The sequence below is a fragment of the Oncorhynchus mykiss genome, chromosome 10, assembly GCF_013265735.2.
Source record: "Oncorhynchus mykiss isolate Arlee chromosome 10, USDA_OmykA_1.1, whole genome shotgun sequence".
NCBI lineage: Eukaryota > Metazoa > Chordata > Actinopteri > Salmoniformes > Salmonidae > Oncorhynchus > Oncorhynchus mykiss.
The window spans coordinates 25,797,586-25,813,563 of NC_048574.1; the positions used below are offsets into that span (position 1 = coordinate 25,797,586).

General features: G+C 42.5%; 1 protein-coding gene and 1 pseudogene across 1 annotated transcript; both read left to right on the plus strand.

The window, feature by feature from the left end:
- The first annotated feature begins 5,296 nt into the window (after positions 1–5,296).
- LOC110533537 (uncharacterized protein C11orf87 homolog) lies at positions 5,297–10,033 on the plus strand. The gene is made up of 2 exons (XM_021617862.2): positions 5,297–5,814; positions 6,332–10,033. Exon 2 carries the CDS (start codon positions 6,437–6,439, stop codon positions 6,920–6,922), a length of 486 nt encoding a protein of 161 aa, XP_021473537.1. The 5' UTR covers positions 5,297–5,814; positions 6,332–6,436; the 3' UTR covers positions 6,923–10,033.
- A 956-nt stretch (positions 10,034–10,989) lies between these two features.
- On the plus strand, positions 10,990–15,529 carry LOC110534874 (annotated as a pseudogene).
- Positions 15,530–15,978: the final 449 nt, after the last annotated feature.

A 15,978-nucleotide genomic window follows, 5' to 3' on the forward strand; every position in this document is an offset into this window, starting at 1 on the left:
ATGGGCGTAGGCCCTGCCTATGACTCCCTTGTAATTGACATGACTTACGCTGAAAAAAATAGAAAAGCAACAATATTCAAACACTTGACTGAGTTACAGTTCGTTCATATAAGGAAATCAGTCCTAATCTATGGATTTCACATGACTGAGAATCCAGATATGCATTTGTTGGTCACAGATACCTTAAAGAAAGAGGCGTGGATCAGAGAACTCGTCAGTATCTGGTGTGACTACCACTTGCCTCATGCAGCGTGTGACATCTCCTTCACATAGAGTTGAACAGACTGTTGATTTGTGTCCTGTGGAATGTTGTCCCACACCTCTTCAATGGCTGTGCAAAGTTTCTGGAACTGGAACACGCTGTCGTTCACGTTGATCCAGGGCATCCCAAGCTGCTCAATGGGTGACATGTTTGGTGAATATGCATGTTTGGTGAATATGCATTTTCAGCTTCCAGGAATTGTGTACAGATCCTTGCGATATGGGGCTGTGCATTATGCTGAAACGTGATGGTGGTTACACGTGGTCTGCGGTTGTGAGACCAGTTGGACGTACTGCCAAATTCTCTAAAATTACGGAGGCAGCTAGAGAAATGAACATCCAATTCTCTGGCAACAGCTCTGGTGGACATTCCTGTCGTCAGCATGCCAATTGCACACTCCCTCAACTTGAGACATCTGTGGCATTGTGTTGTGTGACACAAATGCATATTTTAGAGTGGTCTTTTATTGTCCCCAGCACAAGGTGCACCTGTGTAATGATCAAATTAGCCTTTTGTGCGTATGGAACATTTTTGGGATATTTTATTTCATCTCATGAAACATGGGACCAACACTTTACATGTTGCATTTTTATTTTTGTTCAGTGTAATTTAGCAGATCCCGAATGCTGTAGAATGCCAGGATGAGCTTTTTCATAATCTGCCACCCCAGAGTGTATTTTAGTGTTTTTGACTTTTGTTGTCTCCTCCTGTTACAGAACTGATCACTTGAAAATATTTGGGACAGAGATTTAACTTCCTGAAATCCAATAGTTTTTCATTTATTTCTATGAGTAGTTATGTATGAAAGATGTCTTAAACCCACTTAGTGTGCTTGAGAGGTCACCTTCCTCTGCAGTACTTTGTTTTTCCTTTCTGTAAAGCCCATAGGCACTCATCTTACTCTCCCTTTACCATGTCAGTGGTCAGTGGTTAACCAGGGGAGCATTATCTTCACAGCTATTTTACAATAATGTACTCTCAAGATAGAAAGTCAGCAAATCTCTATTGTTGCTTCAGTACTGAAAATGGCCTCCTTTTGTCAGTGCATCAATTTTGTGGAAAAGCTATTGAAAGATATATGGTAAAATCTACTTATAACAAGTGTGGAACAATGTTGAGTTTTATTTGAATATACCTCTTAAGAGACCTGGAAGTTGCACAGCCGTAAATCCCCTTTTCAATGCAGTCTGGGTTTTTATACAGTAAAAGACTAAAGGTGTCATGTTTAGATGCTACCCACTTATTAGAAGCGTATCTGGCTTTTGCCCTTTGTATAATATATGGCCTTTAAATCGGTCAACAATTTTGGGAATGAAGCAGATGGCCTTTTTGTGGTGTTGACTCCCCCTTTTGCCGTGCTTTGAGAGAGTGAGTAATCCAGGGAAGGCTGGATTACTGGGTTTTAGCGCAGAGTCCTCTGCCTGTCCTTTCCAACTAAATCTACATAATTAGAGAGGGGGAAATATAGACTGCAGAAGACGGAGCAGCAAAGTGAGTTTCTCCCACAATGACCTTATCAAACTTAGCCAGAGCAGCAAACAGTCAGGCCCTGCTCACGGCAGTGACAAATGGAGCTGATGAAGTTGTGTGTGATGGGGGCGGATGGAGGCAGTTCCTTAAGTTTTAAGCTGTCTGTGTCCACAGTCATCCATCAGGGCTGTGTGCCCTCCACTCGCCTCGCCATCCACTTTGCCCCAATTTTTCTAACCTTTTCCATCCTCATCTTCCTTTCTTTCTTTATGCACAGAGGACAAGCTTGACCCACTCCAATCCACTCATATGGCCAAAAGACCATAGCCCTCAAGCTCCTCTTTGGTCACTTATTATCAACATCTTTGTCTCAGTATTACCAATGCTTCTCAGAACTGGCCCTTGTAATAGTGTAGAGGGGTAGAAAATAACCCTGCCCCTATATACCATTGCCATGGTATAGCATTGAGTAGATGGTTCCATTTGTAGACTTTTATTTTCCTTGTTACCTTGTTGATGTTATAAGCTCTAGTTTGTCATCTTGAGTGTGTGCAGTATGTTGATATTCCAGGCACATCTCATGGTAATGTTTGCTGTAATGCAGCGTGACTCAAATATCAGTCACATTTCACTGTGAGTGATGAGTTCAATTCCGGCATTTTTGTGGGGGAAAGAAAATCTCCCTGTCTTTGTAAATAGTGTAATTTTCCTAGTCATTATCAGTCACGGCAATGAGAAACAATGCTTCTATCTGTGTTTGTCTAACGAGTTCACCTTGTTAACGATTGAACACAGTGGAGAGAGAACCTCTGCCAGGCCCCAAGATGCAACAATAATTTATTAATGTGTGTATGGACTCAGGAGTGTTTGCTTCTACTATCCTCTAGGTTGGGGTTCCCAACCAGGAGTTTTGACACCAAAATGGGATTGACAAAAGTTTACGTTGGATTGCAGGCACTTCCTTGATTTGAGGTTAAAAATAAAAATGAAGTCAAAGTTGAACAAAATGATGATGATCTATTTTAACTTCTCCCATGATCTTGAAACTGAGGGGTATACTGCAAAGCAGGATAAATGAGTCAGTCAGCTAACTTTGATAAACAACCAAAAATAACTGTTGATTTTCTGATTTATTATGGAATTAATTAGACCATGCATATTTCAAGCTTATCTTTATTAAAAATAAGAAGTTATTTCAGAATATTTAGCTGGCTAACTCATTGAACCTGCTTTATACTATACTTCTGGAATCCATAGCAGTGAAACTGCAACGTCCGTTTGCGATATTGCAACAACAAAGACGTTACTTAAAACTACGTTTTTTTTTCCCTCGGACATCATTGCACTTGAAAAGGATGTCACGATGCTTGCTTGGCGAGTACCACTTCCTCCCAATTCTGCCCATACCTGGCACCAACGCAGTACCTCTCCTTCACAAACACACGTGACCACCGCCCTCAAGCATCTTACGCCGATCGCGCCACCTCAAAAGCTAGATAATGAGGCGTAAGTTTCACACATCCCCATGTGCTACACACGCGTAATAGTACATACACTACTGTTCTATTTATTTTTTACTACGATGCAAGATGCTCCTCTGCTCTGTTTAAAAAACTATAACCAAATCTGCCTGGGGCGATCAGTGCTGCTGCTTCACCTTACAAGCTGACCAGACCGCGTATGTGTGTCTGCTATTGCGCGCATGTTGATTTTGTCCCCCCACACCAAACACAATCAGGACATGCAGGTTGAAATATCAAAACAAACTCTGAACCAACTATATTAATTTTGGGGACGGGTCAAAAAGCATTAAACATTTATGGCAATTTAGTTGGCTAGCTTGCTGTTGCAAGTTAATTTGTCCTGGGATATAAACATTGGGTTGTTATTTTATCTGAAATACACAAGGTCCTCTACTCCAACAATTGATCAGCTTCTAGTAATCTCTCCTCCTTCAGGGTTCTTCTTTGGACTTTATATGGAGGTTGGCAACCAACTTTAAGGTGCATTACCACAACCGAATGGAGTGTGGACCCCAGTTCATATTTCAATCACCCACGTGGGTAAATGCTCCTAAAAAACAATGAGGAGATGGGAGAGGCAGGACTTGCAGCACGTCGAACGTCAACGCAAACGAAAGCAGTGTGGGTGCAATGATTGAATAACATGATTGTGTACATTTATTTTGCGATGCTCGCGCATGCAACGCAAGTGGTGTGGTCAGCATGTTATGCGAGCTCAGCTTTTACCTTTCCTCATCTGACTCTGACAGGGGTCCATACTTGCAAATATTTGAAAAATTAAATTAAACCTCCTTCTCAAAATGTGCATCTGCCAATTACAATCGTCAACGTAGTTGCATGTGATAGAACGCTACATTGTAGCTGGTCCCATCAAATAACCTGGCATACGTTAGCCCTATGCTAACCTCACCAGCTGACAGTGATTTTTTTCCTGTCACAAATTCTGCATCAGCCAATCAAATATTTCAGACTTAATATCCACCAACCAATGGCATTACATAAAATAGGTCAACTTGGCCACCAGAGAGATATTTTAAACCTCTAAATTCAAGGACTAAAGTGGGATTCGAACCCATTCACCGTCTACGACAAATACGAGGAGTTCTAGGCGCTCTACAGTGTGAAGCCAGCTATATGACCTGTCAGACAAATGCATGTGATCTAGTGCTTTGATTTTCAGAACGTGCCATTGGACTGCTGTTAAGTGCGCTTTCATGAACAAGTGTTAGATCACGTCCAACTACAGCAATGATTTTAATTGGCTAATAAGGTATTTCAACCGGATATAATCCCGCCAAACTCTCAGGTTAGCACAGGGCTAAATCTGTCAGGTTATCTGATGGGAACAGCTAACAGTGTTTGACCACGTGCAACTACGTCAATGATTTTAAGAGACAGAGGTCCAGGTTAAACTTCAACTTTTTCTAATGTATGGTCCTCAAGGTTCTTGCATCCTCAAAGTCATAATTTGGACATGGGTAATGTCATCATTTTCAGGAGCGAATGAGCCCTGCATATTGGTCGGGAATTTGGGCAACCTGGTTGCACATTTGAAAACATTTAGCTTACATTATGTCTTGCTGGATGTTTGCATCTTTTGGCTAAACATCAGTTTTACAGTGAGTTCGTGAAATCATGTTGCATGTATTTATCCTTTACCACAGGAAATGGTGTAATTTGATTTACCAGCTCCCCTTCAGTAGACTCAAACCATTTGTATAAGATCCTGACTGTAAACTCTGGCATTGACAGTTCTAAGATCTGCTTTTACTGTTGGCCAAGTCAAGCATTTGTTTTTACAATGGGCCACTTAGGCCTACCTTACTAATGTAACTTGCTGTGTAAAATTGGGCCCACTAGCCTATCTTGACAAGGAAATGCTGCTTTAGTCTACTACAAATACAGTCCAGTGATACTTCAAGTTTACTTATGTGAAGTGATTGATTTAGAGTTATTTCTGCTCCCCCCCCCCCCCCCCCCCCTCATGAATACCAGTAATCTCTATCAATTCCTTTTGACACCAGCTTTCCTTTTAGACAACCTGCATCACCATGGCAGTCCCAATGCATCAGGGTCAAATATGACCATGTGAGAAGTAAAAGTGAGTGAAATGCAATGTCGATAGTCTTAGGTAGACATGTCTGTTTGTAGTCGTGATGCTGTGCAGATGATTTCAGCACCAGTGTCGTGGGAACAGCTCCACACTATGTTGCATGCTTTTGCTGAAGTGCGTGCATGTGACCAATATAATGTACGTTGGGGTTCAAGGCGTTTTTTCAGTTTATTGATCGCGTATCTGTAGGTCGTATAGGCTACGCTTGATGTTCTACTGTATACGTTTCCTCTAAGCTTTTCAGAAGGCAGAGGAGCCTGCAATGTAGACTCAAGTGATGAATGTGGAACACAGATGTGCATCCACTGTGGGTGTGTGTGGACAGAGTACAGCTTTCGCATTGTGTGATACGTCATTGCGATCCATGATCATTCTCTCTGCTCCCCATATCGCCACTCCGGCCGGTCCTCGACTCTGAAACGGCTTCGACTAGACAGTTTCACCAGGTAAGAGATTAAAACATCTATTTTTCCCTCAAACATAAACGAACAGACTGAAATATTCCAAGTGTTTTCTTGAATTTCTGACTCTTGAAAATAGCCTAGCTCAAATCATGGTGACCACATATTGTTTCATGTAAGTACATTCGTTTCATTGTAATTGTAGTAGCCTGGATGCTGCAGATGCACGTCTCAAGTGTGTGTTTTCCCTATTCACATAGGAACTTTTGCAGTAAATTGATTGGAATTGTATGGAATTGTATTATGGCTCTGGCGTCCAAATATAATTATGATTTCTGTTCTGGAGCCATACATTTGTTGTAATCTCACAACTGACGCGCAATTACGCACGCCTAATAGTTCTCTCAATTATTTAAATGATTTAATCGGGCGTGCCGTGAATGGTGAGCCTATACACTGATGGCATATGCAGACCGCTGTAGTCTCGCTACACAATGTCATTGCCTTATTGTATTCTTAACATGTTGACACTGTTCTCAACGGGGTTTTAATTTCCATTTAGGTAAATCTAATGGGACAGTCAAGGCCTTTGATTCCATTTGCCTCGTCGCGCTGAGGTTGGAGAGGACATATTACTACCCCGAAGTGAAAATCAAAGCCCAACGAAATGACAAACAAGGAGTCCGAGGATGTGGGTCTCTCCATACCACTGTGCATCTACAACGGAGCTTCCCAAACCAATGGTACCTGCATGGACCAAATTGGCCGCTTCTTCCAACCGTTCTCCTCGACCTTTGCGCTCATGGTGCTGGTGGCCATGATAATTGGGATAATATTGGTTTCCCTGGCAGCATTTCACTTTAACAAGAGGAGAATGAAGAAGAGGAAGATCCAACGTGCCCAGGAGGAATACGAGCGTGACAACCTCAGCCCGTCCACCAAGGCGAAGAGAGAGCCTATGAGACCATGCATTATTGTCCGACCATCGCCTCGAGATAGCAAACACCGGCCACACTCCGCTGTCCAAAATACCAGTTATCACATTCAGGAGGACGTCGGTACCTTACCCATTACAAATAATGCGTCAGAATTGGATATGGCACACATTGAGCAAGGAGACGGACAAGTGCTGGAAACGGTCGTCTTGTCTTGATAACGCTGCAATTGAAAGTGTTGGGACTTTGTAAATAATCAACATCCACGTTATAGTTCAGGTGTAACTGACAAAAAACATACATTTGGGATTAACTGGGAAAGCAATATGGCACAAAAACAAACAATATGACCTCAAGGAACTATGTTTGCCATTTTCATCACAAATCACACCGAGTGGATTGATATGTGCCACGTTTGTAAATCGTGTATAAAAGTAGAGTCCGTCAGTATATTGGAATACATTTGTGGAATAATTTCATTTGGTAGAGTATTGTAAATTGAAGACGGGCCACAAAGAAAGAGCGCTGTCCGTGGTTATGAAATCCCAGGCCCACTCGAAAGAGCGCTGTCCATGGTGCTGAAATGTAGATACGTTCATGTGCCCCTAGCACAATTTCGTTGTGTAGATGTAAATTGCTAGTTGTCCAAGTATTCTAAAGTATTTATTTCTGCGACTATTTCTACTACTGGACTTGCAAATGGTAGAATTCGATTTTTATCTAAAGAAACATTTCCCCAAAAGTTCAATCAAACTTCTTAAAACCAGTTCCACAGAACAAGCTTCACTTTATAAATCATTCTTTTATGTAATATGCTCTGGCGACCATGCATTCCTCTTAGTCTCAATCCATTTGATTTTATTTGTACAACGCTTTCAAACGAAGAGCAAGTAAATGTAGGAAAATACCTTATGAGGAACCAGACTCTCTGATTGGCATGTGCTTTGGCACCCTTTCACAACGTTTTGAAGGAGCTATCAAATAAAGCTTTTATGTCATGTTTGACAAGGTCTCACAAACCTACTTCAGGCTTTTTGCTTTGCTAAAAGTGTGGCAAGCGGTTTAAGTTGCCATTTGTTGCGGTTAGGCAGTGCAGACTGTATTTAGAAATGGCCTCAAATAATTATTTTCAAAGATACATAGTTTAATTAAAATTATGCATTTTTATTGGTTGTTGATATAAAGGACATCGATCTTTTCTTTAATGTCTTGAAGATGACTGTAGGTTCTAGCATGTGTGACTTCTTGTAGGGCACAATGCGTTTGGTTTGTAATAATGCACTGTTCCAGATTTAATTTTTTCATGTGCCAGATAGCTGTGAGTCCTAATAGCCTATAGCAGTCCAGTATTTATAATGTACCCTCTGAAATGTAATAAATGGGGCATCATAAATATTTCTTCATGCTTATTTTCTTTGTCATGAAAGTCATATTTTGTCTCCTTTTCTACCTTGAGCCACGTTACGTCAAACAGAATACTGGTGTAACAAAACATTTCCAGGTGAACAAAAAGGAGAGCAGTCATTGATAATACCAATCAAAGATCAATAGAGTTTAATACAATAATTCAGGTAGACGCCTCCAGAACAGAAGCATAGAAAATGTCTAACAGGTCTCTTGGAGACAGGCCAATTCTAATCAGACAGTAGGCTACCAAAAGTTATCTACACATCAGCGCAAGATGCTTGTACAAAGTCAGTGAAAACCAAAGACAGTGGCCTTGTCCAAAATCTGGCTTGCCTAGGCTACTACTTACTGAATACTATGTACCAGAGGAGCTATAGGAGCACGGGCTCATTGTATTGGGTGGAATGGAATAAATGGAACTGTATAAAACACATGAAAACCACATTTGACTCATTTCATATTCCATTCCAGCCAATACAATGAGCCCGTGCTCCTATAGCTCTTCCCACCAGCAGCAGCCTCTGATGTGTACTAATCGTACTACATCAAATTTAGAACGTACTGAGGGCTCTGCTACTTTGATGAGCAACCAGAAATAACTATTGATAACGAACTCCTTGATCCTGCTTTGTAGTATACCCTTCTGTTAACGAATGCATTAAGCAACAAATATCAGCATGCTAGGCTATAGCCGCAGTAAGATGTTTGGGCTGCACTCGGCTCATACTACTGAGAATGTCAGATTGGTACAGCACGTCCCCTAAGGTGATTATCACCTGTTGTCAGACACTTAAATCTCGAAAGACGATAATCGTCCTCAATAGTGTGCAGCAAATTCCAAAACTAGAGGAGAAGCCAAAATAAGTATGACATCCCAGCATTTAAAGCATGCTGAATTTGACATTTCACATAGGCTTACTATACAGCTTTTTGTCACATAGGTCTAACTAAAATGCTGACTATTTAAAACGCAAGTAGGCCTATGGGTATTCGGACATGACCATTGACTTTGCCAGCTGCAACAGAATCACACAGTGTTCATAATACCGTCAATACAATAATAGTGTCATCGGTCCTTGTACCTTCAGTAACTCTGGTGTCAATCACTATCAAACGATATGAGAACATCCCTTATCAAGTCTAGTGACCATCAACCCGGCCTACACAAATTAGTAACAAATAGAACAATGGAAATCATGAATATTACAGAAACCGAAAACAAATATGCTAAGCATTGTTAATTACTCTAAACTGAATATTAACTTTATTCATCTTAAATATTACCATTACAGGTAGCTTGTAATATTAATGGAACATTGTGATGTTGGAAAACTCTTGTGCATTCTGAGCCTCACTTTGAGGGTAGAAAGGATGATCCTCTCAAAGAAAGGGGATGCCTAGTCAGTTGCACAAGTGAACGCATTCAACCAAAATGTGTCTTAAATCGACCTTGGCTCTATCAGTAACCCAAGGGGTTCCTTGATCTTATTGAATCTAAAGTCACACCTACCTCTCCTGATTGGATCATTGGGTATTTGAGTGCTTTTACAGGTTCTCTAACAGGAGTCTATGGCAGTGGATTTCCATTGGATAGTACAGCCAGTCAAAATTGGCTATCATAAAAATTCCTGAAAACAAATGTGCTATTTGGTTTTAATTTAAGGTTAGGCATAAGGTTGGCAGTATGGTTAATGTTAGGGTTAGAATAGAATTTTAATAATACATTGTAGAAATTGGCAGCTTAATTACCTTGTGGCTGTGGTAACTAGTGAGGCAAAGGCCCTTTGCCAGGTGCCAGAAGAGCATGTTCCTAATTGTTTCCTAAAAAAACAGCCCGGGGCCGTCATTGTAAATAAAAATTTGTTCTTAATTGACTCGCCTGGATAAATAAAGGTTAAATAAAAGAAATCCCTGGCTGAAAATAAATCCCTGCTGTTGGGAGTCTCTCACCGGATCTGTCCACAGACTAATTTCATTGGCGACTGTGGGGACAAATAGATCCCTGCTATTTACTCTTTGTAATTGGATTTGCATTACAAGGTTATAAAGGAAGCAAAAACTCAACACGAGCTGCATGTTTACTTTTTCGCCATTCGGGCTGATATGTGTATGGACAAGTTTGAGCCTAGTGGATTGGACAAAGGAGATGATCTAGAACTGAACTCGGTCCATTCAAAAGGATGATGGATTTGGAATGCACTTTTCTAGATGATGAAAAACGTTTTTACTCTAAATTGTATATTGTGGAAAGCCGCACATCCATTACCACCCTCCAGGTGGGTAGAATGCTGAAGCTCCTATAGTCTGATGCAGTATGTTGCATACCATATACATCTGTCAAAGGCCCTGCTGCTCATCCTTAGGGGATGATAATCCAAGAATGTGCAGTGATCCCTGTGAATGATTTATGAGCGACGCCTTCAGTGAAGCGGTACAATCTCCAAAAACGAGATAGCACGACACTGGAAGATAAAACGGAGATCAGTCCTTGCCAGGCAATTAAAAGGCTTTAGTGAAAGAGCCAAAGTAAGTGCACCCTTATTGTCAAGAAGAACATCCATCCAGTGCCAAGGCAACACGAGTCAGGGAGGCTGAGCTTCTGGAAAGACATCAGTCCCTGGTAACCTGGGGGGCAGCAGTATCTCTCCCGACATCTGTCGGGCAGACGCTGGCCTGTCTGTAAGCCCAGCTACCTGCAGTGACGTGAGCCGCCTCCCCAGCAAATGGGCACCCCTAGTGTATATAAACCCCTGGGAGGCTGGCAATCCGTCTGTCTATAACTAGGGAACTCATCTTGGACACCCCAGCTTTGAGGCTGCTGACATGGTGGAGACTAACCTGAGAATCAGTGGGGGGCGGTGAGGTTTGGGGTTCACCTATGGGCGCAACAGGCTCTTCTCTGGGGGCAGGAGCGGTGGAGCTGGTGGCGGAGGGACCGAACTGGCCCTCTCCAGTTCTTTTGGAATTGGGGGGGGTGGACCAGCGGGGCTCGGCATGAGAGGAGGGCTCGGGGATGGGGAGGGCTGGGAATAGGAGGTGGAGGAGGTGGTCTTGGGATGGGAATAGGTGGACATGCCCTGGCTCTAGGAGGAGGTGGTGGCGGGGCAGCAGGGTTCAGGGCTGGGAATAGGTGGACATGCCCTGGCTCTAGGAGGAGGTGGTGGCGGGGCAGCAGGGTTCAGGGCTGGGAATAGGTGGACATGCCCTGGCTCTAGGAGGAGGTGGTGGCGGGGCAGCAGGGTTCAGGGCTGGGAATAGGTGGACATGCCCTGGCTCTAGGAGGAGGTGGTGGTGGGGCAGCAGGGTTCAGGGCTGGGAATAGGTGGACATGCCCTGGCTCTAGGAGGAGGTGGTGGCGGGGCAGCAGGGTTCAGGGCTGGAGTGGCCCCACTCAGGGCTCACTTGGGTGGCCGGGTCTTCAAGATCTGAGGCAACCCGTCCTTCCTGAGCTCCACCACCGCAGTGGGTGGTGACGTGGGTGGTCTCAGCCCCGTGCCCAGCATCGACCCCTCGCTGCCCTCCCTCAACACAGTCCAGGTGACCTGCCTAAAGGAAAAGGGGGAGCTGAAGGTTTGCCACCTTTATTGACAAGGTATGTCACATAAACATTACACGTCATACAGACATTATGTTTTAATGACTATAATCAATAATCAGTGAAAGTTGATGTTGGTATTTAGCCACTGTTTCAGACTTTTAATGAAATTGTATACATTTTTCTATCACAGTAATATTTTAAGTGCATTTGTACTCGAACAACCAAATTAAACTCAATATTTGTATTTCTGCTTGAACAAACACAATTATTAGCATTATGTTTATCAGTATTCCATCTACCCATCAACATCCTCCACAACCCAATCCTGTGAGTATTTTTCATACATTGACCTACCATAATTAATGTCTGTGCTTCAATCGAAACCCAATTGAGGATAGTATCAGATTGTCCTTGTTTTGGAATTGATAGCAATGCTCATGTATGCATTCAACATTGTTAACATACTAAAACATATTACGCATGTATTGTTTGTATATTGTGCATGTGATTTGGTCTGGCAAAATAAAACGGGCCCATTGGAATGTCCTGAACATCAATGTCTAAAATCATTCAAGCTCATTGAAATTCAGACCCATTCATGGAGAGGAACATCACCAGACTGTATGTCTGTGTGTTAACCTAATAGAAATCAATGTGTGTACAGTATTCATCGATCTGGCCTCTCACTCTTTGTGGTCCCCAGGCTCGCTCTCTGGAGCAGACCAACGCTGTGCTGAGGGCCAATATCTCCATGTTCACCAACCCGGGGGAGGGCGGCCCTGCAAGCACTTCTATCCTGCTCACCTTCGCCATCGGCACCTACAAGACCCAGATCGATGGCCTGTCCACCACCAAGGAGGCCATTATCACTGAGATTGAGCACTTCAAGAGCCTCATCGACGACATCCAGAGCAGGTGGAGTGGGGTTAGGGTCGATTACCTCACAATACAGTGGGGCCATAATGAAATAATCTGTGACCCCATAATACACAGTACAGTACATACAGTTGGGTCTACTAGTCTGTAGTGTTCATCACATGAATAATCAGCTGGCCGCACCAGGATTGAAGATTTTTTATTTAACCTTTATTTAACTAGTTAAGAACAAATTCTTATTTACAATGATGGCCTACCAGTGGATTAACTGCCTTGTTCAGGAGCATGACGACAGATTTTTACCTTGTCACCTCGGGAATTCAATCCAGCAATCTTTCGGTTACTAGCCCAACGCTCTAACCACTAGGCTACCTGCCACTCGAAGTCTCTCAGCCTCATGTAGGTGTTGTGACTTTGCTTTATAATTACCTCGGCAGATCAATGCTTTTAATGCTCAGTTGGAGCGAGCAAAATCTAATAATAGCCTTCGTTGTTCTCCAGCAGCAGAGTCTTGAGACTTTTGTTCTAAAGAAAATCTGTATCCAATCATCACAGAGCTTGAGATTCAATTGTACTGCGAAAATAACAAATACCCACATTTTGTTTCAGCCGAGTACACAATATATTATCCTTTAAACTCATGAAGCAGAATTGTAGACATTGATAATATATGAAACGTAATGCATAAATGTGACTGTGATAAGATTTGAGGAGACTGCCCAAACCAAGTCATTAGAGATGGACTGGACCACATTAAGAGGTATGGATACATCATGGTGTTGTCATCAAACTATGGAAAGATTAGTCCAACAGAGGCTGGTGGGAGGTGCTATTGGACAGGCTCATTGTAATAGCTGGAAGGGAATACTATCAAACATATGGAGACCACGCTTGACTCTGTTCCCTTCAGTCCATTCCTGCCATTACAATGAGCACGTCCTCCTATCACTCCTTTCACCAGCCTCTGCTGATTCAAACAATTGAAATAATGAATGACATTCTGTTATGGCTATGAAAACCACTATTCCCATGCTTTAACAGGAGGTGAACAACCTCTACCTGAGCATTTTCGAGCTTCAAACCGACATTGGTGGACTGGAAGTTCAGATCTCTCTCAAAGCAAGTGTATGATGCTGTGAGTACATGATGACATAACTATTTTACTGAAACATTCTCTCTAACCTTGCAAGGCGGGGGGGTTCAGTGCACATTTAGGCTCTCAAAAATGAGCAAACATGAAAACATTGAGCATGTTTTCCTCTTGGTACACTGTCCCGGTGATAGTTTTATTCAAATTCCTTACCTGCTCCAGTACTCAACCAGTAAAAGCATTCCTTCCAGAGTCTTCTGAAGATGCTCCCCTGCCCAGGCGCTGCATTAAAATGTCTCCCCATAAATTATGGAGATTTAGACAAGCTGAGAGCCAGCACTCAACACTAAGCACCACTGCTGGTCTCTCTCACTAAATCACCCAGATGATCACCACTGCAGAACCTGACCTTCCATAAGTGTTCACAACATTAAGAATTTACATTACAGATCCTGTGACTCTCTCTATACCCTTTCTGCATCCTTAAAAACAGCTTCATTTTGGTACACAGGAGGGACAATATGGGTCTGTAAGTGCAACAAAAACACTGTTACAGTATTAATGGGGCTCAACAAAGAGTAGGGAACATTTACCAAAGTCATATTGAACCGTGTTCAAATAAAGGCTACATGCCCAATGTGTTTCCAGACTTCAGTTGTGACTGTAAATCACTGCTCAGATAGTGGTATGAACATTAAACAATAGCTTATTATGTGTTGTCATATCCACAAGGAAGGTTAAAACAATTGTGCAGACATTACACATGTCCTGTTGCGCTTTGTGTTGTAGAAAGTGGAGGCGAGGAACATCGTGACAGGTCAGCCTTCTCCATCGCCAACGCAGACCAGGCCCAGGACATGCCCTGACGGACATCAAGGCCCACTACAAAGCCCTGGCCCAGCCAGCAGGATGCCCTGGTGTCTGTGCAGGACAGTGTATTTACCCTGCAGTGACCTACAGTAGTATCTTGTCTGCATTTTCTCAATTGGTTAAGCTAGTATTATGTTAACGCAATATAAAGTTATCTGAAGTCTGCCAGGCAGTATCTAACTATAACTGATTGCAAACACCATTGGAATCAGTACAACATCCATTATCTGTCATTCTTATACCGGATTCGTTCCTCCTCAAGTGGATGTTCTTAGTATTGCACTCAGAATATGCTGTAGCCTACACAGGACCGTTTCTGTTAAAACAGTAGAACATTTGGTTGGATGACACTAAGACTGGTGAGGGCACCATGGAAATGTAACATCTCCTTTTTCTCATTTCCAACCCAGTACCCAGACTCTAACCAAAGAGGAGCTGCACGTGTACAAACTGCAGATAGACAGGCTCAAGACCCTAGTAGGATTATTATCTTGAAGATAATCTGAGCTGTTGATATGCAACGTTGTCTCAAAGAAAATGTTTATTTATTTTGATTAAGTATCTTGTGGAGCAGCTAACCAAATTCCGCACAATTTTAACAATCAGACCTGACCTCCCCTGTTGGATGAGGCAGTCCCAGACCCTCAAGTCGCAGCTTGATGACATTTTTTATTTTTACCTTTATTTAACTAGGCAAGTCAGTTAAGAACAAATTCTTATTTTCAATGACGGCCTAGGAACAGCGGAATGACAGATTTGTACCTTGTCAGCTCGGGGGTTTGAACTTGCAACCTTCCGGTTACTAGTCCAACGCTCTTAACCACTAGGCTACCCTGCCGCCCCGACATAAGAATGGGGTACACACCTGTTAGATATGAGGCACTTTCATGTGCTTCTTACAGTAAATAACACTATAGTCAAGAGTACCAGGAACTCCTGTCCAGTAAAATGTCTCTTGAGATCACCGCATACAAGAAGCTCCTAGACAGTGAGGGTCTCATACATCACCCACAACCATTTAAGAATTGATTGAAGTTCTACATCTGTGATGTGTATCATTTCAGACTGAAGTCTGACACCGTCATGCTGGCTCTGGAGGCAGCAGCTACATGTCCTCCAGCCTGAGCACAGCTCCCATCTCTATGAACTAGTATTGTGTATCCTAAAAAAATTATTTGAATAGGTAATCAAATGTCAAGATGCTGTACTTATCTTTCTATTTGGGGTTGAGGTACAAGGCAGACCCTTCCTCATTCAGTCTCAATATACTGAGGACAGACCAGAGAATCAGCTCCATAGGGTTGAGATGGAACCTTGTTTTGGCAGGATTACTAACAAATAGCAACCCAATAAAGTCAACACTGTCCCAAATTCTGTTCTGTGACTTACTGTATGAAGTGTTTCATATCAATAAAAGCACTGTGATGTACCGGATTCATGCAATGTTCCCTCATTTGGGGAGCTCATTCAAGGTAAACTTTGGTAATACTAGT

Coding starts and splice junctions, on each gene's coding strand:
- LOC110533537 (XM_021617862.2), top strand. CDS start 6,437: ATGACAAACAAGGAGTCCGAGGATGTGGGTCTCTCCATACCACTGTGC.